Raw genomic sequence first — 27885 nt, 5'->3', positions numbered from 1 at the left:
AATATTACCTACCACTCTTGCCATTTTAGATTTCTTATTTTACCAGTCATCTTTCATGGCCATGGATTTTGTTTTGTTTTTAACCAGGATAGACTGCTTTTTAAACTTCCTTTTCCTCTTTTTTTCCCATCATGGGCACTGACCATCTTTGTCCCCAGAAAGTGTCTTACTGAAAGAATGATGGCATTTCATAACCATTATTTTATAGGATTCACCTTGGTGGGGTTTTACAGGGAACTGAGGTACAGCAAGGTTACAAGTCTTTCCTTGGATAGACTTATTTCCTAGATCAAAAGACTTCCTTCTTTGTGACTGGGAAAGTTGACTAGATGATGTTGTTTGCACAGGAAACTATTTGAATTTTGAGAACCACAGGACAGGGTTTTTTTTCCCAGTGGACTTTTGTCTTATCCTCTCCTTCCCTCCCTGGCCATTCTGGTTCTCAGTTACCTACATTTTGTCCCCAGGTTCCCAGGGGCCTTCTCTCGAGTCTACAAGCAATGGCAGACACAGTGCCTCATCACCTAAAGCCCCCGACCCCGAGGGGCTGGCCCGGCCCGTCTCTCCAGACAGCCCGGAGATCATCAGCGAGCTCCAGCAGTATGCGGATGTGGCTGCTGCCCGAGAGTCCCGCCAGAGCTCCCCAAGCTCCAGCACCGCCCTGCCTGGCCCCCCGGCTCCACTTGTGGACAGCAGTGCTGTTCCTGGGACAGCCCTCGGGACTGAGCCTCGACACGGGGGTCATTGCCTCAATAGTTCCCTCCTGGTGACCGGCCAGCCCTGTGGTGACAGGCACCCAGTGTTGGACTTACGGGGCCACAAGCGCAAGTTGGCCACCCCACCTGCTGCCCAGGAGTCAGCCCGCCGGCGGTCCAGGAAGGGCCATCTGCCAGCTCCCGTGCAGCCGTATGAACACGGGTATCCAGTTTCTGGCGGGTTTGCCATGCCACCCGTCTCCTTAAACCATAACCTCACCCCTCCCTTCACCTCCCAGGCTGGGGAGAACTCCCTGTTCATGGGCAGTACCCCCTCCTACTACCAGCTGTCCAATTTGCTGGCAGATGCCCGCCTGGTGTTTCCAGTGACTACTGACCCTCTGGTGCCGGCAGGCCCCGTCAGTTCCTCTTCCACGGCTACCTCAGTCACTGCCAGCAACCCCTCCTTCATGCTCAACCCCTCTGTAACAGGGATACTCCCCAGCTACTCACTCCCATTCTCACAGCCACTCCTGTCCGAGCCAAGGATGTTCGCGCCTTTTCCTTCCCCTGTCTTGCCCAGCAACCTTTCACGGGGCATGTCTGTCTACCCCAGCTACATATCCCCACACACAGGCTACCCAGCCGGTGGCCTCCTCCGGTCCCAGGTGCCTCCATTTGACTCTCATGAGGTTGCTGAGGTGGGGTTCAGCTCCAATGATGATGAGGATAAGGACGATGATGTAATAGAGGTCACTGGGAAATAGCTGAGGATCCCCTCTCCACCTCACTCGGGGCCCCCAGCAGGTCGCCCACCCAGACGGAAGGCAGCAATCTGGGGTTTCTGAGAATAGGGCCCTTGACAAGAGGGGAAAGGAAGAGGACAAAGAAGGGTGGTTGACCATAGGTGGCAGGGCTCTGTTGCTGTTTTAACAAAAGAGGCAAAAAAAAAAAAAATTCCAACAGAGCAGCAATAGTGGGAAATCAGGGACCTAAAACAGGAATGGAGGGGCAGGGCAGCCTGCCTCTCTTCCTGCCTGCCTTGCTTATGCTGTCTGCTTGCTTGCTTGCCCGTCTGAGGGTAGAAGCTCACATCCCATTTCTGTCTTTGGGAACATTCTCTCCCGAGAGAGCTGCCTTACTGGGTGACTTAGCTTGGTCTGGAGAGGGGAGGGGAGGGAGGCAGGGGAAGAGAAGAAGGGTGGGCAGACTGAGATTCCATGCAGTCGGGTCTTTTTAGGGGATGGGAAAGAAGCAGACCAGGTGTGTGTGCGTGTGTACGTGTGTGTGTATGTGTGTGTGTATATGTACTTACATGTATGTAACAGAGCAGGGGTGCAGGTGGGTGGGAAGGGAGGGAGGGAGGGACTAAGGGGGAAACTAAGAAATGAATTTATCTTTTATAAAATGGAAATCAGAGCATGGTGGTTCATGGCAACTATTACTATGAACATCAGGGTGAGCCCAGGAGAAGAGCCATGGGAACCACAAGTTTCCTTCTAGTTGGGTGAAGACCAGGCCCAGCTAACCCAAGTCCCCGGTTATCAGAGCCACACTTGATTCAAGACTGGGGGGAGATTATCAGAGAAAATGGGCATTACCAATCTCTCTTTCTCCAGTGGCTTTCTCTGAGCAAGATCTGCCTTTCTGGCGTGTGAGAGTGTCAATCTGCCGAAGCTGGGGGGGAGAAGCACTGCAGAGTGTGAGCAGGAGGTCATGGAGTTGTGGCCAGAAAAGACATTCTTCACGAAGATGGAACCGAGCCCCCAGCTGCCCGTCCTGGTGGCCTTTCTTGGCCTTTCCTTTCCTTCCCCATTAGCGAGCTCCATGTTAATTTATTTCTTATGGGCAATTATTTATTATTTGGACTTTTCATGTGTCTTGGTTCTTTTTTGGGGGGTGGGTGGGAGGGGAGGTTAGGGTAAGGAGGGTAAATGTTGGGAAGGGAAAGTTTATGTCTCAGACCCCACAGCTGCTCGTTAGTAAATTCCCAGTGGATGGCGAAGTGACCAAGGATAGAGAGTTAGCCTTGATGAAGGTCTACACTAAGCAACTATGTTTTCAGCAAATGGCCTCTCAGGAAGTTCAGGGAATCCTGCGACTGGGTATTAGCGATGATGCGACTCATTACACAGCGATTGAAACTTAGGATCATGGAGTTTGCAATTGGGAAGTAAGTGACCCCAAATTCGGAGGTGTGTCCTCTTGGGATGACCTTAGAGGCAGGCTCTATGCTGAATAGTGAAGCTGGGTGTAGGTGGCTGCTGGGTTGACAGAACAGACAGTTGAGCTCATATCGGGAAATGTTTGGCTTCCTCAGCCTATCAGGTGATCAGTGTGGGCCCTGGTGTCTGCTACCTCCATCCTCTGTGGAGGAGCCCTTCCTCTGTAGAAGCCTTAAATCATCATAACACATCGGTCATTCTGAGTCTCCCCTTATCACCAGTGCTGGAGGCTGAGGGGCATCTAGTCTAAGCATAAGCACTGTCTTCCTTTTGGCTTTTCTGCCCCTACTGCTGAGACCTTGCTGGGCAGTTCTTTAGGGAAAACAAGCCCTGTCTGGCTTCAGAGCTGTACCGCCTCCCCATTGGTCCCTCCTCACTGGCTGGGCGGCTGCCGCGCCTGCCTCTTCTGAACCCTGGGGGCAGCTTAGCTGGGTCGCCCCTAGTAGTAGCTGCTTCTGCAGTTCTTCTGAACAGCCCATTTCCATTGGTCGGGGGGTCTTAGCACACTCTGGGGACACTCTGGGGTATTATCCCCAAGAAGGGACAAGGAGATGGCTGTTACGTGCGCGTGTGTGTGTGTGCATGCGTGCGCACTGTTCAGTTACACCAAAAGTGGAACTTCAGGAGCTTGCTTTCTCTGTTTTCATAAGCACCCTGTCAGACACTTAACTCTCCTCTTCATAGAAGCCTTAGACCTACAATTTAGCTATGCAAATTATTTTAATAATTTAAAAACAGCAGTTCCAACAGTGCTTTCTCAGATGCATCCCGAGAATGAATGGTGAAGGGGCTGAGTTGGAGTGGGCTCCCTGGCTGAGGCTGGTGCAGAGGGAGTAAGCTAGCCTGGATCTCTTGATTTGCAAGGAACACTCACCACCTGGGCTACAAATGATGCCTCTAAGGCCCCAGAGCACTGGGATCCCAGAGAATGTGTGTGGGGAAGGAGGGGTATTTTTGTGTTCACCTCTAGGAAATCACAGCAGCAGACTGAGAATCCAGAAACTATCCCAGTGAGGAACTAAAAGCAGCCACTGGAGGGATGGGCTTTTAAACGTACTGGGAACCAAATGGGTGTTCTCTGCCATACAAGCCTGCCCTCTTCCCAGTGGTTCTAGGGGCTGAGTCGTGCTTCATTTCAGGAGAGGCCGCAGTTTTGGGAGGCTGTCCTGGGTAGACAAGGTTTTCTTTGATTTATGCAGCTTACAGTGTATAAGGGAGTAGGGCTAGGATCATGGGAAATTAGAGTGCTGCTGGTTCCATGGTTTTCCTTTTAAAAAAAAAAAAAACCTGAAAACACTTCTCTGACATTTCTGCTATCTCTGTGTGCAGGTAGGCAAGCGTGCATGCACACCAAATATGAACATATGTGTGAGGGAAGCAGGAGCTGTTTTAGAACCTAAGAACGATGTTTTACTGTTTCTCTGATGAGAAACAACTTGGCAGTGATGCCCACCCACCATTCCGGCTTGGCAGTGATGCCCACCCACCATTCCGGCTTGAGTAAGGGAAGGATGGTAAGAGGGAGGGCAGATCAGGTTTAGCCATCTTCCCTCACTGCTGTCTTCCATAGCATGTTTTCAAGGGCCTCTCAAGCCCCATCTGTCTGGTTTAGCCTAAGTCCTCAATCTAGGGGATATAGTACTATGTAATGATTCAGGATTACCACTTGTAGTAATGCTTGACTTGCTGTCTCAGTATCTTTGTAGATAGAAATTCAACAGAGATTAGCCGCTGAAGTGAGAAAGTAAGTGAGCCATGTTGGATCCATGTCATTTTCAAATTAGATATCTGCAGAGTTCTCACTGCCTCCAGTTACGCTTCTCAAGCATCTGTCTTAAGCATCTTCTGACTTTAGGATGTCTCTGGTCCTTAGAACTCTATTCCCTAGGAACTAGTGTGTAGAATCTCTATATACTTGTGATTCACAACTAAATATGAACATTTCCCACTCCAGGACATGAAGCAAGTAGCTGGGGTAACATTTTGCTGATAGGTTGAAACACTCAACCAAGATTTTAACAGTCTGGGTGGGACTGTCACTCCCACAGCAGTCAGAGCAAGGCACTCTTGTCTGTGCATGCCTGGCATCGCTCTGAATTGAGTCCTCATCTGTTGGGAGAAGGTCTTCTGGGGCTTTACATTCCTGTTTCTCTGTTTCTGTTCATAACCCCCTTGTGCTTCTCAGTCCCCTGTGATTCTACAGGAGACCCGTCTCTCCTCTCTGAGCGGTGGCCTCCTGTGCACCCAGCTCAGTGACTCCTTGCACCAAAACTCCTGAGAGAAGAACAGCTCCCACCTTTAGATCCCTAGCAGACTTTCTGGCCCTCGGCAGACTGTTCCCAAGAAAGAAATCTGCACCTCATGGTCTGTCTGAGAAGGGTATGCTCTCTAATCACTCACTGCAGACTCTCCTTCTGACTGACTTCTGCCCTGTATATTCCACTGTGACCCCTTTGCGTGTGTTCTGTGCCACTGGCTTGGCTCTAGTCCTTTTATGAATACCCTAGTCTTACCGATGAACTTGCTGAGCAGGCAGAGTCCACCTTCTCTGCGCTTTGGGGACTTGGTCTCCTTTCCTCTCTCAGAGGTCTGTTTGCTGTCATAATCTAATGCGTTGGGGAGAGGTAACTAGACAGGCTGTAGTGATGGGCCGGGGGAGATCTGAGTATTCCGTTACCACTATTGGGATAATATTCAGAAGAGGGGATCTCATACTGTGACCTGACCTAAGGCCCTCCCCTGGAAGAGAGCTCAGTCCAGGTTTGTGTGTGTGTGTGTGTGTGTGTGTGGTAGAGTGTGTGTGCGTACATGTGCTTATGTGCACATGGGTATAACCTGACTTATCTGGTTGTGTTACTCAGGGTGGGCTGGGGACTCAACGGAAGAATCCCCTCAGCCTGCCTGCCTGTGTTTTTCCTGTACCCTCTCCAGAGGGGTTGGGGAAGGGGGTCCAGGGTGGGTTGAGGGGGTCGCAATGGATAACCACTAAGGCCACACTGCTGCCAGGGGGAGTCAGGGGGAGATGAGGTGGCCCCAGGGACCTGGCACCTGGCTTTGGTTTTCCGTCTTCTTTCCTCAGGACGCCCCCTGAGGCCTGGGACCTGCGCCTGGCTTTGAGGAGCACCTGTAGCTGAGTGCTCCGGCTGCTGGTGTGATCACGGGCTTCCCTCCTCTCTCAGCAGGGCAGGTGCTCCTGCCCTAGAGACTGGGCAACTGGCTGTTTCTATGACGTATTTATTTTTACTTGTGTTTCATGTCACTTTTTTAAAAAAAAGCAAACAGAACAATTGTAAGTCAGTATAACTGCCTATCAGTTTTCTTTATTTCTCTTTTTGTAAAATAAAATGTAAACTGAAGAAGGCAGTGTTGTTTAATCAAGGAATTGTCTGAACAGCTCTGTGGCTGGGTGATGGTGTAAGGGATATAACTTAGAGCAGTGTGGATGCTGAGATGGCACCTCTGGGGGTGGGAACAGAGGACAGATGGCTGGCAGGCTCTTTTTATGCTGTGTTCTTCACTAGACTTTTTCTGCCTTGACTCACCTGAAGAAGACTGCATTTCCTGGCTCTAGAGGAAATAGCAAAGCTGACTCCGAGTGGCTTGAGGCTAGTTGGTCCCTCAGTCATGGCAAGTCCTGCAGGGGTAGCCCTAACTAGGCTGTGAGTGGCCAGGGATTGGCCTTCAGAGGGTGGGAGATGGCTGGTGGCAGGGTTTGCAGAGCATCTTACATTGCATGTACATTCTCCATTTGTCATCTGAATTAGAGGATCTAATCACCACTTCAAAGAGAACTAACCTGAAGAGGGAGAAGGAGGGGGTTGTCTCTGCTTTGTTTCCTGTTTGGGGAAACTGTCTGGAATTTACTAAGGGAGAATTAAAGAGCTTCTGTGGGAATTGTTTGGACAGGGAAGGAAGGAGGAGACAAAGGCCAAGTCTGGGCTCATGAGAGAATACAGGCTGTTGGGAGACAGGACGGACTGGAGCATGGGGGAGGGAGATGATCCCAGAGGCTAGGTGATCAGCTCTGCTCAGACATGCCACTAGGGGTAGTGGAGAGTGCCTGGACTGCTGTCTCCTGGTGGTAAGGAGAGGCCTTGCAGGAATCCTACCAAGGGCAGAGCTGGCTTTGTTGAGAGCAGCCTGCAGTGAAGCCTGGTAGGCTGATGGGCTGCAGCTCCAGTCACAGGCCAACTCTGCTTTCACCACAGAGGTACTGAGGCTCCTAAGACACATCCTGAACTCTGACGTGGGACTCTGGAGTACCCCTACCACGCTAAAGGAAGTGAACAGAGAGGACAAGATGAAAGGGCCTCTCCAGACAACGGTTTCCTGGGTGAAGTTCATCAGCTTCTGAGAAGCAGAACTGACCATCAGCTTCTGAGAAGCAGAACTGACCGTGCAGAGAAGCTGTCTGTGTCTGAGGCAGTAGTCCCAGTCCCGCCCTTCCTGGTCTCACAGGAAATGCCTTCATACCCATTTGCCTGGGGGCACCCAGAGGGTTTGATCATCTGCCTAATATCCATCAGTAGAACAGAACTGCCACAATCCTGCCAGCCCAGCCCTGAGTGCCTCTGAGAAGTCAGCTACCCATTCTGGTTGGCCCAGAGCCCTGTAGATGAGGTTCAGTCTTCCCTGCCTGTGGACAGAATAGTGTGAAGTAGAAGGAAAAGAAACCAGCTACAAGTGCCTCCGTGTGCTCAGTCTGCCCTTTGCTAGTATAGTGGGATCCCCCCCAAAAATGATTCACTTCCCAAACCAGTCCTCTGTGTGAGGAGCACCAAAGTAGCTCTTGACCCAGCCTGTTATGTAGACAAGCTTATGAGCAGCAAGTTGTCCCCTGCCCCATCCCCTCCACTGCAGGACTGGGCCTCTCAGGAGGGTGAGGTTTTATCTTTGGGGCCCTGGAAGAATGCTTTGTTGTTTTTGTAGTTCCTCAAAAACACCAGCTGAAGATTGAACCTGTCCTCAAGGAGCTTACAGTTGACTTGGGGTTTGGTGCAGTGGTAAAGAATCTGCCTGCCAATGCAGGAGATACGAGTTCAATCCCTGAGAGGGGAAAAATTCCCTAGATTAGGAAATGGCCACCGGATCCAGTATTCTTGCCAGGAAGATTCCGTGGACAGAGGAGATTGGCGGGCTACAGTCCAATGGGGTCGCAAAGAGTATGACACGACTGAGCACGCACACTGTGTGTGTGTGTAGAATATGAAACTTAGAAGGGCAGACAGGCCTCCCCCAACCACCTCTAGGGTAGTGAAGGAAGAACCACCTGGTGAGCTCCAGGAGGGCAGGCCCTTGATTTTGTTCATTTAGTATCCGCAGCCGCTAGAACTGTACTGCTGCTGCTGCTGCTTCAGTCGTGTCCGACTCTGCGACCCCAAAGACGGCAGCCCACCAGGCTCCCCCGTACCTGGGATTCTCCAGGCAAGAACACTGGAGTGCCTTGCCATTTCCTTCTCCAAGAACTGTACTAGCAGGAAGCAATGCTCAATAAATGTTGGATGGAAGAATGATCACCTCTGTGCTCCGTTTGGCGCAGGGAAGCGGGGCAGAGGAGGGAAGAGGTAGACGCTGAGTGTTGGAGGTAGCTGCTATCTGCGCCTCCCGAGATGGGATCCCGCTTCCTCCGTGAGCCTCAGCTGTAAAAAGGGAGCAAGTGGCCCTGCCTTGCTTGGTTCCTAGGTCTGTCAGGAAGCCTCAGTGAGACAAAGTGACGGTACCTAGGGTGATACAAAGGCCAGAGTTGTACTACTGTGCTGCACTTCCCAACCTCTTCAAAGGATCCTTTCCGGTGCAGCCGTTTGGGACCCCAGACTGCCTCTCTACTCCCTCCTCATGTCGTGGCGCTCTCGACAGTCCAAAAGTTAAAAGATTGTTTCTAAGTCACCGTCGACCTGCAGCCCAGAAGCTTGTGAGAGGCAGGAAAGTACAGGGTGGCATTGGCCCCTGACCGCTCAGCAGGACAGGCAAACGTCTGTTGCCATGGACACGGGGCGGGGCAGGCCCCAGCCCTTTGGGTCCCGCGCGCACGCGCCCACGGCCACGGCCACGTCCTGCCGCGAGAGGGGGCGGAGCGAGCGTGCGCGGCGGGCGCGCGCAGGCTCCAAGACCAAGCCGCGTGCGCGGATTGGCGTCGGCGGCTGGTGGCCGCTGAGGTGAGGGCCAGGTCTGGGAGGTGTCCTCGCCGGGGCGGCTCTACACGCGCCAGAGGCCTGGAACCTCCGTGCGCCTGGGCGCGACCTCAGGGCCACCCGCGTCCCCACCGTGACCCCGGCCCAACCGCTCTTTGCATCTCATCACGCCCACAGCTCGTCCCGGCTGCATCCAAGGGCCCGAACGCGACCTTGGACCACTCTACTATCTCGGGCCACCCTCTGCCTCGGCCACCGGTGCACGGCACGCCCGGAAACTAGGGACTCCGGGGCGGGCGAAGGGGTGGGGGTGGGTGGCGAGGTCCTACAACTGGACCAGAACCGCACGTAAACTCCGCCCCTGTCTTCTGAGGCCGCGCCACACAGCGGCGGCTGCAAACTTTAACTTCCTTGTAAGTTGTAGAGGTGCGTGGGACCCCTAGAGGTCGTGGCTGAAAAGGAAAGGGCTGGTTACATAGGCGAGGCGAGGGTGAGCAGGGGCTGGACGCCGTGATTGCAGAGTGGAGGCAGCCTCTCCTCCCCTCGCAGGCCCCTCTGATTCTTAAATCTTCGGCACTAAAAGTTTTGCCTGTGGCTGGCCCTTTAAGGACGGGCCAGCCGCCGCGGCGCACGTGAGCGGCCTCAGGAAGCCAGCGCGGGGCCGCCCTCCCTGATTCTCTGCTCGGGCCTCTCTGACCCGAGGAGAATACCGAGAGGGGTCCCAGCCTGGTCAGCGGCAGGGGTTGGCTTAGGGCCAGGCGCGGTGGCTGGACCCCTTCAGGAAGAGGACGCTCCAGGTACAGAGGTTTATGCCCAGAAGTCTAGTGAAGAGCTGACATTTTTCAGGCGGAATCTGGCTTCTGATTTCCCTAAGGGGTCTGAGGGCGTGGTGGAGGTACACATCTTGTGGAGGGGAGAGTTCTTGTCGAGGCCCCTGTGGGCGTTCCCTGATAAGAGATCAGTCAGGGCAGGGCTCCCGCAAAGTGGTTATTTTCTTTCTGCCCTCAGCCCTGGAGCACTTGGAGCTTTGGCCCCTCCCGCGTTGGATGCCATGAGTTGCTAAAGTGAGCCTGGCTTTAGAGGTGAGCTTCCCCAGCCCCTCTTACCTTTCCCTTGCCCCGCCTCCTTCCCGTGCTGCCCAGAGCTCAGCGGGGACCCCAGGTACATTCCCCGCCTGTTTTGACCAGTTTAGGAAGTGAGAGGAAGAGAAGGGTTCCAGAAACTAAGCTCCTTTGAGGAGACAGGAAGTGTGCAGCCGAAAGAGCTAGGGCCAGAGGGCTGATCACTCCCAAGACAAGTGGGAGACTTAGATGCTGAGAGCTTCCAGCTAAGAGCCTTGGGTTCAGAGATGTCCTGCTGCTGCTGTTAAGTCGCTTCAGTCGTATCTGACTCTGTGCGACCCCTTAGACGGCAGCCCACCAGGCTCCCCCGTCCCTGGGATTCTTCTCCAGGCAAGAACACTGGAGTGGGTTGCCATTTCCTTCTCCAATTCAGAGATGTCCAATTCAGGACATTCAGGGATGTCCAACGTAGATTAAATTCTTGGGCTTTTCTGGAAGTCCTGTTCCCAGGGAGGAGAGAAGTGGAAATAGGGGAATCAGACTACCTGGATTCTCATGGCCTGCATTTTGTCCAGGCAGTTCTGTGTAGTACCTTTGTGACCTTGGGCAAGTCTCTTAATCTCTAACCACTTGTTTTCTGATCCATACCCATCTGGTTCTGAGGATTAATGAAGTAGCTGTGTTTCAAAATTTAGACTGTGCCTTATCATCATCAAAGAAATCAGGTGTGAAACTAACTGAAGGCAGGTTGAGGGAGACAAAGAATGCATCCAAAGGTGCGCCTGTAGGGCAGGAGCAAGGGTGGGTGAAAAGACCATCGTGATACAACGCAAGGCCACGATGCCAAGGGTTTGGAGGTTCACTGTCCGTGTCTGTGAGACAGATTCTCTGTGCACATTCACTGCAAAGACAGTTCTTCTGAAAGAAGTTTTGAGACCCAGAACCCACAGGGAATAAATTATCCCATATAGCTAAGTTCTGCATAGAGCTGCAGGGTTGATTTTCTGTTCCTGAACCGTATAGTGTCTGTGGTGTGTGCCTCCCCCGCCGCCCCCACCCTGGATGATGCAGGTCAAGCCCTCTAAGAGAGTTAGTCTTCTGGCCCCAAGTTGCATGGAGGCCTGGGCAGTCTGTCTGGAATGGCTCATACGCCAACCTATGGGTTGTGTCCCTCAGCCTGCTCTTGGATATCTTCTCTCTCTTTTTTTTTTTTCTCCCCTAAAATGAGTATCTTTATTGCTTATACCATGCAGATAGCAAATAGGTGAAACAGGGAAAGTCCAGTGAGGAAGAGGGAGAATCATCAGATAAATGACATACACAGAAAGGAAAAGACACCCTCTAGCAAACCTACATGATGCTTCTCTGTGAACTCCCTAGTACAGGAGGTCAGTGGGGGAGAGCTGAACCCCCAAAATGAAATTCCAGACATCCAGAGATGCTGGGGAGAAGGGAAGGAAGGGGGAGGGGCGGAGCAGCCATTGGACCCCAAGTTTGGCTTCCTGCCTGGCCAGCACCCCTCTCCCATAGGATGCACCACTCCCTGTTGTGTCTCCACTTCTCGCAGTCTTTTGTCCTCTGCCTCTTCCTTGCTGCTCTGTGGACTGGAGAAGTGGAATGGAGCTTGTTAGCCTGGGGAGCTCAGCAAGTTCAGGAATCGTAGTGCCGGACTTTGCTCTGGCTGCTCAGGCCCCCTTGAACCTGGCCTCTCCCTTGGTTCTGGATGGATGCACTTGTTGCATAGCAGTATTTCTTGGACCAGATGTGTTTAGTCAAAGAGACTTTCCTCTGCGAGCCCCTTCCTGTGGCACATTTTTTCCCCCTGAGGTTTCATTCCTCATGGTTTCCCTGTTTTTAATAAGAGGGCCCTGTGCTTGCCCCTCCTCCGTCTGGCAGTGGCTCACAAGGTTTGGGGAGGCTGGGCAGGCAGTGTGTCTCAGTTGTAAGGAAGAGGCAGTGTGGGGAAAAGGCTGGCGGGCAGGCTGACGTCTGCCCATCAGGGGTGGCTGATCAGGGCCGAAGTACAATCAGCCGCCCCTGATGGGCCAGTCATATGTCCTCCACTGACTCACTCCTGTGCCTCTCCGTGACTCAGCTTCCCCAGGTGTGACCACGACTGCCAGCTGACAGAGTTGCTCGGAGAGCCTCCATAGTTGTGATGAAGAAATAAAGAGGCTTGTGGCTTCAGTCATCCTTTGTAGCTCCCTTCTAGGTCACTGTGTGCGTAAACACCTCCGGCTCCTCCCCCTCCCAGGTCAGAGCACCCAAGGCAGGGCTGAGGTTGGGCCACAGCTGGCTGGCGGGCAGGCGGGCACATTGGTCAGAGCAGGCTACCAGCCTCCTCTCCTTTCTGTCTCCTTTGCAGCTGCCTTGGGGTGTGGCGTGGGGGGCACAGAGCCATGTCGGACCTGCTCCTCCTGGGCCTGATTGGGGGCCTGACTCTGCTGCTGCTGCTGACGCTGCTGGCCTTTGCCGGGTACTCAGGGCTGCTGGCTGGGGTGACAGTGAGTGCTGGCTCACCCCCCATCCGCAACGTCACCGTGGCCTACAAGTTCCACGTGGGGCCCTACGGTGAGACTGGGCCGCTTTTCACGGAGAGCTGCAGTGTGTCCCCCAAACTCCGCTCCATTGCCGTCTACTATGACAACCCCCACATGGTAAGGAGCCTCCTGTGCTCTGGCTGGGGTTCTGCCCCCTGGACAGACGTGGGGCAGGGCTTGTTGGGCTAGGGGTGTTTTGGTTTCTGAGGAAGAGGTGGGGAAATCATTGAGCTGGCTATGCAGACCACCTCCTCTCTGACCTTGAAGCTCCTTCCAGATTTAATCTGGACTTCTGCTCCACGCATCCATATACTGGCTTTCTACTTGTCCAAGTCTAATTTCCCTGTCTTCCCTAACTTCTGAGTGCCACTGTGAATCCCTAGGCTCTGCCGGGTCTTTGCTCTATTGTTTCCTCTTCTGGCCTTCTTTCATTCCCATTTGAAGCCAGCATTTTAAAGCCAGGCCATTCAGACTCTGCCCTCTCTTTGGAGTTGTATCTTGTTTCTTTGGGGTCTTTCCTGGTGGCTCAGAAGGTAAAGAATCTGCCTGCAATGCAGGAGACCCGGGTTCAATCCCTGGGTTGGGAAAATCCCCTGGAGAAGGGAATGGCTACTCAACTCCAGTATTCTTGCCTGGAGAATTCCATGGATAGAAGAGCCTGGTGGACTACAGGCCATGGTAAAGCAAAGAGTTGGACACAGTGAGCGACTAAAACACACATACACACATACACACACACACTTGTTTCTTTGCCTTCCCTCTTTCAGCTCTTCTTTTGAAAGAAAATAAAATCTTATAGTCTTTATGATGGTCCCTCACCCAGGGACAAGGTATTTCTTTGGATGTCAAGCTGCCTAGTTCAGAGAGGGCCTTGGGGGCAACTGGAGCGTGGTGAGCTGTCCGGGATGCTGGGGTCAGAGACTAACCTGGCATCACGGGCACCCTGTGGGTGTCTGACTGTACTTACAGCCTGTGGTGAGTCAGGGCTCACCAATGTGGCCTCCTGCCATGCTGTGGGGTGGTGCTGCCCACTGCTGCATGGGCTGGCAGCTCTGAGTCTTGGCAAACCAGGTGTTGGGAACCCCCAGCTCTGGTTTCCTTGCCTGGAGAGCTCAAGTGGGCAAGGCCTGTAGCCTCCACACTGCGTGCTGAGCGGGCCTCACTGGGGTGCTCAGTCGGAACAGGGATATGCTGACTCCCTCTCTGTGCCAGGTTCTGCTCGACACCTGCACTCTGGAGATGAACAGACCTGGCCCTGCCCTCAGGAAACTTTGTGGGGTTGGCAAGTCAGCCCTATAAACATAAATGTCCAGCAAGACACTGCACTGTGATCAGTGTTCATGGAACTTTGAGCTGTGGATTTGCCTCAAGTCTACCATGGAGGCTCAGAGAGGAGGTCTGCCATGAGGGTAATTTTACTTTACTGGGAAGGGGCTTCTGGCTAAGGGAACTGCAGAGCACAGGCCTGCAGATGTAGGATGATGGAAGAAGTGCGGCAAGTGAACACGTGGTGGGTGGAGAGCGATGGAGAAGGCTTGGCTGGGTCAGGCAGTGGGAGGAAGAGTGGGATGGGAGGACAGGTAAGGCACAGTTTGCCATCTCTGATTTAGGAAGCTGAGTACATGGCAAGGGGAGGAGACGCGGCAGGGGGCCATTGAGACTGGGCTGAGTCCAGGTGAGAGGTGACATGGCCTGGTTGAGGGATGAGTAGACATGGAAGTTTCGAGGTCACGTGACCGGGAGATGGCACTGAGACCCAAGTGGGATGGAGCGGCTCTGGGCTGCGGGAAGCTCCTAGACCAGACGCCGGACCCCCACCCTTGCCGGGCTCTGCTGTGTAAGTCTCTCCGCTACCTTCCCCTGGCCCCTGCCCCTCCTCCCACATCTGACCCAGTTGGAACCCTCTGCAGGAGCTCAGTAGGAGGGACAAGGGTCCTTGCAGTGTCTCTTTCCTCATCAGCATGTCCTGTTCCAGAAGCCGTATGTTACCGCTTGGGTTGGAGGTGTTAATTCCAGAATGGGAGAGGGCTGTGGTACCTTTGAGTCATTGCCAAAGGCTGGCTCAGGGAAGAGTGAGGTAGAAGAATCCTGGCATGGGACGCCCTCCCCGTGGCCTCCTAACCCAGCCACCTCCAGGAAGCCAACCATACAGCTCTCCTGGGGGTGTGACAGACTCTCTGGGCTGGGTCTTGATTTCCAGGCTTAGCCAGGCACATCCTGACTTGGGTACCAGTCTGAGGGCCCATGGCCTGAGAGCACAGCCTTGAGGTTAGCAGTCCTGGGTTCTGATTCTGTCTCACCACTGTCCTGTTGTGTGATTTGGGGCATACCACATAACCTGTCTGAACCTCCATTTCCTCATCTGCAGAGTAATGTTAAAAATACCTGCTTTTAGGTCAGCTGGCAAGGGTTAAATCAAGTGACATAGGTGAGGCATTCCCTAGTAGCTCAGCTGGTAAAGAATCTGCCCGCAATGCAGGAGACCTGGGTTTGATACCTGGTTTAGGAAGATCCCCTGGAGGAGGGCATGGCTACCCACTCCAGTATTCTTGCCTGGAGAATTCCATGGACAGAGGAGCCTGGCTGGCTATAGTCCCTGGGATCGAAGAGTCAGACACAACTGGGTGACTAAGCACAGCGCAGCACAGCACCTTGAGGTGCTGTGGTTGAGGATCAGAAGTTGTAACAACAAAAAGTGGGTGGAAAAAACACTCATGCTGATTAGGTGTGATGAGAATTGTTAGGCTGGGCACTCATAACCCAGGCCTAGGCCCTAGCCCTGGCTGTGACCATCGGGTTGGCATAGAGAATGAACACATAGAGCTGCCCCTCTGATCCTGTCTATCCCAGTCCTGGGTCACTCGGGAAGTAACCTGTGTCCCCATTCAGAGCTGAGTCACATCCTGACACCTGGGATGGCTCACCTGCCTGGCAGAGATCCTAGAAGGCTCAGGGGACCCTGGACCCCCAGGACTCATGTTCTCATGGCTACCGCAGACTGATTGGTCCATGGGAACTGAGGCCTCCTGGTCCATACTGCTGGTACCATAGGGGAGGAGACTAATGGTCAGTTAGCAAATGCTGCAGTACTCTCTCACCAAGTTTACTTATGTGTTTTTATTTGCATTTAACAAATATTTGAGCATCTGGTCTGTGCCACTCTGTCTTGGGCACTGGTGCACAGTGGGGACCAAGGGATGCAGCCCTCAGGCCCTCTCCATGGATGTGAGGGGTGTCAGGGAAGCCTGAAGGACAGGCCTCTTCCAGTCCTGGGGAAGGCTGAGAAGCGAAGCTTTCTGCTCCCTGGCTGCCTCCCCCAGCACAGTAGTGTCCAGCATGGGGCCCTGCGTGCTGTGATTCACAGGAGGAAGGGACAGGATGTGGCTGAGCTCTGGAGTGTCCCATCCCCACTCTGCCCTCCCCAGCACAGCCCAGCACAACACAACAGGAGCCAGAACCTGGCTTCTCTGAGTGTGGGAGGGAGTGAGGCTATTTCAGGCTCTGTGAGTGGGGCAGTAAGTGACCAGGTGAGGGGTGGCTACCCGCATGAGGTGTGGACTGACAGCTCCCAGCCACGCCCCTTCCAAGTCTCAGCTGGACAGAGGGAGATTGGTTCCTCAGAAAGGCCTGGCGAGGCTCCCCTGGTCTGGCTCAGGGCCCAGGAAGTAACACAGGAAAGGGCACCAACAAGGCAAGACTGTGGCACTGCTGTGGACCCTTCCATGTGAGATGCTGCTTGAGAGTGTGTATCCTGGAGAGACATGTCTGTGTGTGGATGTTAGCTGGCCAGCCTTATATCTTGGAGTTCTATATGGGAGGAGCCTATAGATCTGGGTTAATGATTCTTGCGATGCCAGAGGAATCATTCTGTTTTCCATCCCTGAGGGCCTTGGTGGTGCGCGCGTGCGCACGCACACGCACAGTTCTGTCTTGCTCTCTCTCTCCTACTTGGACGGTGACTTTCGCCTCCCCTTCTAGGCCTGGTCCCCCTGGGAGCCTTGGTTGTTGGCAAGGCGCTGGAGAGGACCCTGCACACCTCGTTTGATCCTGACCAGTTCTGACCTGTAACCAGGCCCTAGTGTTCGGGCTGCTGTCACAGTGCCTGTGGGCCTGTCCCGTCTGACAGCCTGGCCCTCCTCCTCCTGCCCCACCCTCTGCTGCTGCCGTCTCTGCTGCTATTTGGGGCTTAAGTAACCTGCCTGCCCACCCTTGTGGGGAGCTTGGCTGAGGCAAGTGGGGCGTGGCAGCCTGTTCAGCTTACCTGATCAAGGCCTAGGAGGGGGTGCTTGCTCCAGGCATGGAGGGGGTGTGGGAGGGGACTGGTGGCGCTTGGGCTCTACCTTTAGTGAACTTGTTGTTGTTTAGTCACTCAGTTGTGTCCGACTCTGTGAGGCCATGGACCGTATCCCACTAGGCTCCTCTGTCCATGGGATTTCCCAGGCAAGAATACTGGAACGGGTTGCCATTTCCTTCTCCAGGGGATCTTCCCAACGCAGGGATTGAACCTGCATCTCTTGTGTTGGCAGGCAGATTCGTTATGGATGAGCCACTGGGGAGGCCCCTTTAGCAAGCCGGACCACACTGAAGTTTCTTTCTCCCTCTAGTCTCTTTGAGAGTCGGCCCAGGGGTCACCAAATCTTCAGGGGCTGAGTAAGAGTTTTCTGGCGTTGGCCTGTGCTGTATTTTCTCTTCGGTGTGTATGGGGATGGGGGCCCCTGCTCTCCCTGAAGGCACTGAGGCCACGTGGAGCCTGAGAAGGGCAGGGTGAGGGAGGAGGATTTCCTAGGACTGCACCCTCAGGACAGGCAAGGGGGATGTGGACTGAGCTGGCGCTTCCTGAAGGCCCAGACCATCGTCACCCAGCTATCCTGTGGCGATAGTGCAGGTCTTTGCTCACGGCAGGTTAACTGTAGGCAGCTGTAGAAAGGCGAGACTCACTGCCCAACAGAGCTGGCCTTGGGAAGGAGAAGGGGCGAGGAGTGGAGGAAAGGGCTTTGGACTTATCCTTTGGGGTTGGAATCAAGGCTCCATTGCTTACCAGCGTGTGCCTGAGCAAGTCCCATGGTCTTTCTCTGCTTCAGAATTTTAGCTTTCTTCGGGGGGGACTAGATAAGGCCAAATACCCAGCTCCTATTAGGGGCTTAGAATCTTGGCACATGCACATACACACCCACCCACCCACCCACTTATGCACTTCTGAGGGCCTTATGCCATGAAGACTTGATGCTTTTAGGTACTCTGCTTGCCTGTGGCCTGGCCTTCTGCAGATGTCCTGGGCCATGTGAGAAGGTGCAATGTGGGGAGAAACCATTATGCAGGCCATTCCGCCCTGTGCTCAGTCATTGAGTCGTCTCTTTGTGACCCCGTGGACTGTAGCCCACCAGACTCCTCTGTCCATGGGATTTTCCAGGCAAGAATAATGGAGTGAGGTACCATTTCCTACTCCAGGGTATCTTCCCGACCAGGGATTGAACCCGCATCTCTTCCATCTCCTGTAGAGGCAGGCAGATTCTTTACCCCTATCGCCACTTGGGAAACCCCAGGCCATTCCTCGGTAAGGCCTATTTCTTGGGCTCCCCAGTGGCTGTGGATTGTATGTGGCATGGGCCTGGAGTCAGTCTGCCTGGGTTTGAACCCTGATGCCAACATTGCCTTGCTGGATGCCCTTTGCTGAACAGCTTTACTCCCTGGGTCTCAGGGATATAATGAGCTGATGCCTAGAAGGCAGCAACTGAGGCCAATGGTGAGCACCTTGTCAGATGCCAGCTGACATCCTTAGGATTATGCTTGGGGGTGAAAATAGAAAGGCCCTGAAAGACTTCTAGGTGGGAGCTCCCAGCAGCCCCTGGACCCCCCCTCTGGATGGTGGCATCCTACTGACTTCCCTCCCCTCAAGCCTGAAGTGTGGGTCCTGTGCTCTGACCCGGTTGTCTGTGTCACCCATTTCCTGCTTAGTGCCAGTTCCACCGTGCCTTTGGGCCTGAGCTTCTCAGGGAGGTTGGATCTGGGGGCTTGTCATGTTGACCTGCAACGCCCAGGAGAGTACGAACCTACCATTCACCCTCTAGTAATGGACAGGGGTGGCTGATCTCTTCTACAGGGGGCACCCGTGCAAGTGAAGGGCCTTGCCCCACTGCTCCCATTCCCTGGCAGCTCTGGGCTGGGTGGGCTGGCCAGGAAGGAGTTTAGGAAGCCTTCTGGGCCTGGGCCTGGTGGACAGTGCGGCTGTCCCAGTCAGCTTATGCAGGCTAGAGACCTCAGGCGGGCCATTCCTATTGATCCTGAGGGCTGGGTTTGGTCTGGGCTAGCTGAAACCATTTTTCCTCCCTGGATCCTGAAATTTATTGATCTTGTCCACTTTCCAGATTCACTGAGGTCCTGGCCAGGCAGGGACTATCTCTTCACTGATATCACACAGCAGGGTACTGCAAGGCCTTTCCAGAAGGGGCAGTGGGGTCAGATTGTACTCGAAAGCTGTAGGCTCCAAGCCCTTTTCTCACCGGGCTAGGGCTCAGGAGGCCTCACAACCTGAAGGAGGTACTCTGGGATCTCTTTCCTAGCACTTGTGCTCTGAGGGCAGATTCTGGATGGGCCCCTCACTTAGCCAAGTTGGTGGTGGGTCTGGCCGCCACCCTGTCTCCCTGGTATGGTTCCTTGCTGGTGCTAGTTCTGAGCACCAGCTCTTGTTCTGAGCTTAGCTACCCAAATGATCCATACGGGGAGGAAAGGGAGAAGGCCTTTAGACCTGGAAGGCCCAGGCTGCCCTCCGAAGGTCAGGCCCAATAAGGATACTGCATTGAACCACGGGGGGTGGGATTTCCAGCCATCAGGACACTCCTCCTCTTTGGGCCTTTGACAGCCTCAGTGAGCCATTCCCCTGAGGGAAGGCCTGGGCTGTCCTGGGAGCCCAGGAAAGCCTTCCCCTGCTCTGAGACCAATCTTGCCACTGCCCAGCTGGTCTTAGGACCTGTCCTGTCTCTTCCTTGCTGGTGCCTGGTTCAGCTGGCTCCCAACTCCTCTTGGTATGGGGCTGCTCAGCAGGTGGTGGGCGTGCTGGGTAACTTCCTAGGCTGCCCCTTAGCCCCTCGGACAGGGGAGGGGCAGGAAGTTTTCTCACATAGAATTGAAAAGGTCCCTAGGCAGGAAAGGAGCACTTGTGCCCAGGATTTCAGGAGCTCTGTCTCCTTACTGGCTGCCTCCCTCCCCGATGACAAGAGTTCCTCCTTTATCAAAGTGGAGGGAGCAGAGGTTTGCTCATGATGCAGAGCCCATATGTGCATGTGTGTGCATGTAGGCATACCTGTACTGTCGCTGAAGAACTTTCCTTCTGCCTGGAGGTCTGGAGTGGTGGGGAGAGGGAGAGGCCACCGATTACAGGCAGCATGAGACCTGTTCCCTGCAGTGGACATTTGGGGGTCAGAGAGGAGGGAATGCCCAGCGGGGAGCAGCAGAAGCTTTCAGAGGAGGGTTGAGCTGAATCTTGAAGGATGGGGGAGTTTCCCAGGCAGAAGGGACTCAGAAATAGGGTTAGGAGGACATTCCAGGCAGAGGAAGTAGCCTACGCAAAGGGAGGAAGCATGGGAGGATGTGGCATGTTTGGCGAGCTGCAAATAGTTCCATGTGGGCATGTGTGGGGGTGTGGTGGGAGAGGAGGCTGGCAAGGCTGGCTGGCCAGAGTCTGGATTTGTCTCTCCCTCTGCCACTCAGATGCTTAGTGGGCGCCTGCCCACCTGGGTTTCGGCCCCTACTCAGGGCTAGGGATGCAGAGAAAGAGTGCTCGGTGAGTGTATGGACAGAGCCGGGCAGTGTGTACACAACACACTGAGTGTGGACTGCTCTGAGACAGCCTTGCATGTGGGCCTCAGGAGTTTCATCTTAGATAGAGGTGAATTGGGAGGATCCATTGAGAGGTGCTAAGCAGGATGATCACAGTGTCCTGGTGCCTTTGGGGGGCTGAGGAGGATTGGAGCTGGAGCCACTGAGGTGATCAAGACCGTGGGGCCCAAACCCAGGTAGGCCAGGGGCTGGAGAGGGGACTGTCAGTTGGCTTTCCATCCATTTCTCTGTTTAGCCTGTGGTAGATGTTTCTTTTGTAAGGCATAGGTCACTAGGTTAGGAACATGAAGATGGGCTTCGGCACAGGCACAGTCCTTTGGTCTGTCTGAGACCTGCCCTCTGTAGCTGCCTGGCATTCTAGCCATCCTCAAGTCTTGGGTGTGAATGGAGCAGTTGCACCATCTAGAGACAAGAGGTGGTATTGCAGCAGTCTCAGCTCTGGAGACGGTGGCAGACGCGTTGGGTTGAGAGAAGTGATGCAAGGTAGACTTGAGGCAGGCAGCAGTTTACAGCACGGGGCTGCCGTCGAGCCACCCTGGTAAGGCTGTCCAAGAGGGTGTTTGGGCCTGAAGGATGGGCGAGGAGGAGCTACACGTTCAGAGGTTTGGGTAAATGGGCATTCTAGGCCAGTGGTTACCTCTTGTTTGGCCTGTGTCATAGCTACTATAACTGACAAGCAGGGAGCACTTGTCATGTGGACCATGACAAGTGCCAGACCATGCTAAGGCCTCCTGGGAAGTGTCTCATTTAATACAGTTCTGTAAGTTGTTATCTAGGCAGTGGGCTTCAGGAAACCAAGGGACTCATCCAGAACACAGGACTCGAGATTCACACGTGGGCCTCCCTCTCTCCAGAAGCTGTGGTCCTGACCACTGCCCCATATTGCCTGCCCCCGAAGCCCTGAGCTATGCCTAATGACATAGGATTTAAGGGAACCAAGCTGCAGAGAGTTGGGGTGACCCCCAGGGACTATGCAGAGGTGGGATTCAGTGTCCACTTCAGCCAAAGTGACACTCCAGGGTCAGGGCTGATTTGGCCAGAACAGAAAGGTGGGGCAGGGCTGAGGGTCCCTTAGGGGACTGTTGACCGGGCCTGGAAAGGGCCATCAGCGGGCAGAGACAGGCAAACATGACTCCATGGTACTGGGATGGCAGGCTGAGGAGAGTGAACGTGCAGGTAGAAGGAGTTTAAACGGAGGGGTTAGTGGGCCCCGAGGAGGGCCTTCTGATCAAGGGAAACCCGGGACAGAGAGCCCCAGGTCTGGGGGCTGGTGTAGATTCAGGAGGCAGGAGGTGAGACACACCGGGGCCCCTTGATGCCAGGAGGAAAAGCAAGTGCTGGGTTTTGCAGGCCTGGAGTCAACCCTAGGAGGTCTCAGAGCCTGGGAGCCCTTATCTGGCTGCAGTTTGTGGGAGCCAGGGGAGGGAGGGGAGCAGAGCGCAGTGAGGTATAGGTACTAGGGGCCCAGAGAGGCTTGGAGGGAACCAGCATTCTCAGCCAAGAAGGGGCTTGGGAAGTGGGGCAGGGTTTAGGAAGGGGCGTGGGTTGGAGCAGAGGTACGGAGGCCCTGGTGATGGGGGCCAGCCCTGCCTGAGACCCTAGGGCCGAGGATCTCACTCTGCTTCCTGACCAGTGCTCCTGTGGCTTCTTTGCAGCCAGCAGGGGCCTGCCCTGGGCAGTGGAGGATGGATGAGACAGGATGCCACAGGCCTGGGTTTCAGCAGGAAAACTGTCAGCTCCATTGTGGGGTCTGGGCTGTGTGGCTTGTTGGAGCTGGTAGCTCCCCCATGCCCCAGCTGGCCCAGAAGCCAGGATGCAAGAGGCTTGTGGGCCTCCTTCCTTCGCCAGCCCTGACACCCCTGCTCTGCCTCCCCAGGTGCCCCCTGAAAAGTGCCGCTGTGCAGTGGGCAGCATTCTGAGTGAAGGTGAGGAGTCACCCTCCCCTGAGCTCATCCGACTCTATCAGAAATTTGGCTTCAAGGTGTTCTCCTTCCCGGCGCCCAGCCATGTGGTGACGGCCACCTTCCCCTACACCACCCCACTGTCCATCTGGTTGGTTCCCTACCGGGTCCATCCTGCCCTGGATGCCTACATCAAGGTGAGACACAAGTCTGGTGTGTGTGTGTGTGTGTGTGTGTGTGTGTGTGTGTGTGCGCGTGCGCGTGCGTGTGTGTACAGCCAGTCCTTTGAGTGGGAGCTGGGAGGCCTGCCTCGCCTGAGGGGAAAGGTGGTTTGGGGAGGGTGGCACCTCACGGAGCAGGTGCCTGTGGAGCTAGGAAGACGGGCAGAGGCTACCGACATTTCTTCTACATACCCAAGACCTTGTGGGCCCCAAGCATCTCCCAGGAGCATGGGGAATTTGTTCAGAAATCCAGCCTTGTCCTTTAAGCTCTGACTTGGACCAGAGACATCCTTAGTGTTCAGCTCCCACTCCAGGCCCACCCTGCCCCATCCTGCTGGAGGCTCGCAGACCAAGGCCCCGAGACAGACTTTCCCTTCTGTAAATTCCTCCTCCTTCTCTAAAACATTTGGAAACTTGGGTGCTAGGGAAATGACCCCGATTTGGGCTTGGAAGTGATGGCTTATTCATCTGTTCGCCTTGTATTTGTTGAATGTCTATGCCAGGTGCTATGCTGGACGTGGTGTGAGATCCTGGTGTGTGAAATAGGTGTTCACAGTGAGGCGGTGGAGATGGGTGATAACGTCAGACAAAAGTGGGGTGTGTACTAGGAAGGAGGAGGATGAGAAAAGGGAGGAGACCAAGTGAACAGTGGTCAGGGATGGCCTCTCGGAGGAGGTAACGTAACGTCTCAGGGAAAAATCCTAGAAGAGCCCTTGAAGGGGTGGTAAGAATGTTCTCAGCAGAGCAAGGATGAAGAACATGGGTTTGCTCTAAAGACGGTGGGAAGTCTGTACAGCGTTCATCCGGGTCCCAGGTTGTGGCTTATGGGGGCCGGGCGGAGGTGCTTAGAAGCTCTTACGAGTCCTGCCGTGCATGGTGGCAGCTTGGGCTGGGGCAGTGGCTGCGGAGATGCAGACAAGGGTGGAGATGTGCAGTCTGTTTTTGGAAGTAGAACTGTTGACTTTGTGGGTGGGTTGGATTGGAGGGAGGAGGAGTGGGAGAGTCACGCCACAGTCCCCTCTGGCCAGGGTGGGTGGGTGAGCGCGTAGGGTGCTCTCCGCTGACGTAAGAGAGGCGGAGGGAGGAGGTGAGGGGCAACCAGCTCTGTGGGCTCTGTCGGGGGGTCTGCCTGGGGGACATCCCAGCCGGGGTGTGGGTCTGCCCTGATGTGTGGAGTCTGGGGTTCACAGAGGGTTGGGAACAGAGGGTGGATATGTTTGGCGACATGCGCCTATTGACAGCATTGCCCCGGAGGACGGCCGTGGCAGCAGAGGGTGTGCAGGGGGCAAGGCCAGCATGGCCAGGGTTGGGGAACAGGAGGACAGAGTTGACAGGAATGTGACCCTGGCGGTTTGGAGAGAACCTGGTGGCTTGTTGTTCTCCAAAGCACCTTGGGAAATGACACAGGGCCTTGGCGATGGACGGTGGCGGGGGAGGGGGGCTCAGACACGTCCTGGTGAAGGGGGTGTGAGGGTCTGTGTCAGGGCTGGAACGAAAGGTGGGGCCCCGGGATCGCCAGTTGTGGCCGTGGTGGGCGGGGCAGGGGGGGAGGAGAAGCAGGAGGGCCGCTGTGGCGGGCAAGGGGCGTGGGGAGGACAGAGGAGGGTCGCCTTGGTGTGCTGGAGGGTGCCAGCCAGAAGGGCGCAGGGGCTGGGGGTGGGCTGGAGGCCCGGGGCAGGGTGAGGGGGCCTGGGGGGGCTGGCGGGTGGTGAGGGCAGGAAGGCAGGCATCAGTGCCCGAGGCCTACTCAGCGTTGGTCCCCAGGAGGGGCTGGTGTGTGGTGTCTCCGGTGCTGTCTGCGTCGTCCTCAGATTCAAGGGCCAGTCTGGGGGAGCACCCCTGGGAAGAGACTTTCTGGGTTCCAGACCTCAGAACAGGACGTGTGGCATGTGGTGTGGTGGCGAGCCACTCAGCCACCAAAGCCTTTTCTTGGCTTCAGGGGTTTATTTTTAGGCACCTTTGTCCACATTTCCCGGCCCCTGACAGCTTCACAAGTTGCCTGGTTCTGACGTCACCTCTTTGATGAAAGCCCTTCCTCCCTACCACCACCTCCCTGGGAGCCTGTCAGCTGTGCTCCCGGCTCAATTTTCCTGGGACTAGGGCGGCAGCAGGGGGTGTACCATCCCCTCTCCTGCCCGGGATGCGGAAGCCACAGGTGCCGGGCAGTGCAAGGGGCTTTTCAGGGATGTCTGTGAGGCGTGCTGTGTGGGCTGGGCCACCAGCTGGGGGAGGGAGAGACGCCGGGCTGCCCACAGCGGAGGCACGGCCCAGCTGCTCTGCTGGTTTCTGGGGGTGGGGTCACCTCTGCCCCTGTGTTCAGCCTGATCTTTCATCCTGGGCAACAAAGCCAGGTGAAAGACGAGGAAGGGGCAGGTTCTCTTGGTTGGTCTCCGCCTGCAGTGGCCAGGGGTTGGCCCTGTGACTCTTGGCCTGGGTGACTGCAGAGAATGTAAGGCTCGCTCTCACAGCTCTCCTCATCCCCCTGACCCCCAGGGACCAGAGAAGAGAGGATGCTGAAAAGACTCTGGGCTCTTCCCACTCTCCCAACCCTGACAGCTGGCTGCCTTTACCTGTGTGTGTGCGTGTGTGTATGTTTGTGTGTGTGTGCGTGCGCGTGCGTGCGCGTGTATACACATTACATACATGTGCACATGTCTTCTCTCCCCACCTGGCTGGCTTCTCTCTGGAGGAGGCTGGGTCTGCTGCGGAGTTGCTTCAATCACAGTGACAGCAGCCGGTCGGCTTTCTATTTCGGGGGCGGGGGGCGGGGTGAGGGAAGCAGTAGCCAGAGGAGGCAAGCTCACCTGCTTCCCCAGAGGCTGGGGTGAGGGTGGAAGGTGTGCAATCTCAGAGTCTCAGATGGGGCCTGGAGAGCAGCTGCTGTCCTGGTGGCAGGAGATGTTTCTGAGCTGGGGACAGGATTGGTCCACTGGAACAGCAAGGTCCTGGGGGTCTCTGGGAGGAACTCAGAGAGAAGCACTAGTCAGGCCTCTGGAGGGGTTCTGGAAGGATGGCTGGATCCCAGCCCTGTGGTCTATGGGGAAGCCCCTGGCTCTCTGGCCAGGCTTTCCCAGCTTGGCAAGCTGTAGGGGCTTGACTCTACCTTCCTCCATGGGAACCACTGGGGCCCCAGGCCAGGCACTCTGGAACAGCACGTGTGTGAGGGGTCCCTTGGTGGAAGATGCCTCAGCTCTGTCAGGCCACTCCTCTGCAGTCCAGAGAATTAGTAAGCCTCCAGGGCAGGAGGAGACCCTGCCCTGAGGCCAGGAGGGGCGTTCTCGGTCAGCTGAAGGAGGGGACTGAGCTCCCTTGAAATTCTAAGGCTACAGAAGAGGTAGTCCCTGGATGTCAGCCCAGAGCAGCAGACAAAGGTCTCAAAATTCACCTCCAGGTGGGACCAGTCTTAACGAGCGTCCAGGGAATGCTTGGGGCACGCGAAATAGACCAGAGCAGAGCTGGAGGCCCAGGGTCCCTGTGTGGGATGGTGTGTGAGGTCACTGAGACTTGGCTCCTATCTTTCTGTGGCTGGCGAGGAGATCACTGGGAATGTTAAACTGGCCAGCAAAGCCCCCTGTGCCTGACTTCCAACAGGATGTATGATCTTTTCCACAAACCCCCTTCCCCAGGTCTCTGCTTTCCCCGAGTTTTCAAGAGAGGGTCCTTTTGAAGTCTGGACATCTCTTGAATTTAGGGAGACAGAGCATTGTCTGTGTGGAGGCTGCTTGGCTGGGAAATGCAGGCAGGCCCTGGAGGTCAGGTAGTGGCTCTTTCTGCATCAAATTGGAGAAGGGTGACAGGCAGAGCAGGATAGTTCCCCCAGTGGGGGAAGCTTGGTGGTAGAGTCCTGGGATAGCTGGGTTGACGGGGTTATCCTGCCAGGGACAGCTATGAGCAGGGACCCCAGACCTCAGTTCTCAAACCATTCTGGGGTCAGGAGCCTCGGTTCTGTGCTCTGGTGCCCCCACGGCTGGCAGCCAGGTGTAGGGGCCGCACTCAGACCTTTACCTGCTTCAGCCGGGGTAGCTCTGCCTCTGGGTTTGACACGTCAGGTGACCTCCTGAGCTTTTGTTTGGAGGAGGATGTCTGAGACTTGCCTGGTTTGAAAACCTCCGTCTGCATCATTGGGCAGCTGCCTCCTCCGTCCCCGTCGACCACACGCCCGTCCTAGGTCCTGAGGACGCTGCTGCAGTTGCTGTGTGAGTGGAGCGAGGAGGCGCCCGGGCTCATCCTTTGTGCAGGTTGGGGCCAGAAGGGTTCCCAGAAGAGGACTTTGTGGGGGAGCCTGAAGCTGGACCTGGAGGAAGCCCAGGGGAGGGTCAAGGTGGCGATCTCCCCGCAAGGGCTGTGCTTGAACTCCAAGTGGTGGGTGAGAGGCTGCCAGTGCCCAGGGATGGCCAGCTGAAAACTGAGAAGCGGGGGCCTCCGTGGGGTGCCTGCAGAGGTGGTCAGCCTGTAGGGCTGTGGGCAGAGAGGCAGCTCCCAGCACCATGGTCAGAGTCTTGGTCCCGTCCAGTGGCTCCAGATCGCCTGTGTTTGTTCTCCCTCGACCTGTCCAGGTGACTTTGAGGGAGTCAGTGATGGGGGCGGTTTGAGACCCCGCTGAGGCCAGAATGCCAGTAGGGTGCAGGGTGCTCCTGGCGGCGGGAATCCAGGTGAGGAAGCCCCCGTAGGATATGGCATTTAGGGTCCTCTCTTTCCCTGCCCATCACCTTTGCTGAGCTACTGTGGGAGGGTTTCCAAGCCTTATTTTCAGTAGGAAAAGCCCTCCTGGTATCTCGGCTCAGTCACGTACTCCAGTTATTCACTGAGCCCTCTTCTGTGCGGCGTTGTTCGGGCCCTGGAGGAAGCAGCTGGGAAGCAGGCGCAGGATCCTAGTCAAAGCCGGCGTCCCCATTGTTTTACCAGTGAGGACACTGAGGACAGGGGAGTGAAGGGTACTCAAGGTCGGGGCTGAAGCAGTGGCCGAGTCTCCCCCGGACAGAGGATCGCTGATGGCTGCATGTCTTCTGTCACTCTGCCCTGTCCATGATTGGGGCTGGGCCCCAGAGGCTGAGGAGTCGTCACAAACTTGGGTTGTGCTGGGAGTGGTCCCCAGAGTGGGCCTGGGATAGCAGCCTGGTGGCCTCACACCCACTCAGCCCTCTGTCTCCAGCCCTGGTGGGCAGAGTAAGGCGCCGAGGCTGTCAATTTAGGAGCCTGCTGGGGGAGCCAGAAGCAGGGGCGGGGGGAGCCAGAAGCAGGGGCGGGAAGAGCCCGGCTGCCCATTTGCCCAGCA

General features: G+C 55.4%; 2 protein-coding genes across 31 annotated transcripts in view; both read left to right on the top strand.

Annotated features, from left to right (window-relative positions):
* The window catches only part of RAD54L2 (RAD54 like 2), a 117906-nt gene extending 111630 nt beyond the window's left edge, over positions 1-6276 (top strand). For all 3 annotated transcript variants that reach the window (XM_086367812.1, XM_086367811.1, XM_086367813.1), the window contains one exon: positions 468-6276. In XM_086367812.1, coding sequence (XP_086223938.1) covers positions 468-1462 — 995 coding nt within the window. In that variant the 3' untranslated portion in view covers positions 1463-6276. The remainder of the gene's footprint in view (positions 1-467) is intronic.
* A 2762-nt stretch (positions 6277-9038) lies between these two features.
* Positions 9039-27885, top strand: part of TEX264 (testis expressed 264, ER-phagy receptor) — a 30221-nt gene continuing 11374 nt past the window's right edge. Inside the window, exons 1-6 of one of the 28 annotated variants that reach the window (XM_086367843.1) lie at positions 9039-9075; positions 10060-10133; positions 12208-12332; positions 12478-12769; positions 13865-14061; positions 22365-22586. In XM_086367843.1, the coding sequence (XP_086223969.1) occupies positions 14056-14061; positions 22365-22586 (228 nt within the window). In that variant the 5' untranslated portion in view covers positions 9039-9075; positions 10060-10133; positions 12208-12332; positions 12478-12769; positions 13865-14055. Of the gene's footprint in view, positions 9849-10059; positions 10134-12207; positions 12367-12477; positions 12770-13864; positions 14062-22364; positions 22587-27885 lie in introns of all 28 variants that reach the window. The other 27 variants (XM_086367840.1, XM_086367844.1, XM_086367841.1 and 24 more) reach the window with 27 other exon arrangements.

Source organism: Bos grunniens, chromosome 22 (assembly GCF_055505025.1).
Source record: "Bos grunniens cultivar Pamir isolate PY7600 chromosome 22, Bosgru_T2T1.0, whole genome shotgun sequence".
In the NCBI taxonomy this organism is placed as follows: domain Eukaryota; kingdom Metazoa; phylum Chordata; class Mammalia; order Artiodactyla; family Bovidae; genus Bos; species Bos grunniens.
Note: the sequence above shows the minus strand (reverse complement) of the source record. Positions and strands in the feature narration are given on the sequence as shown.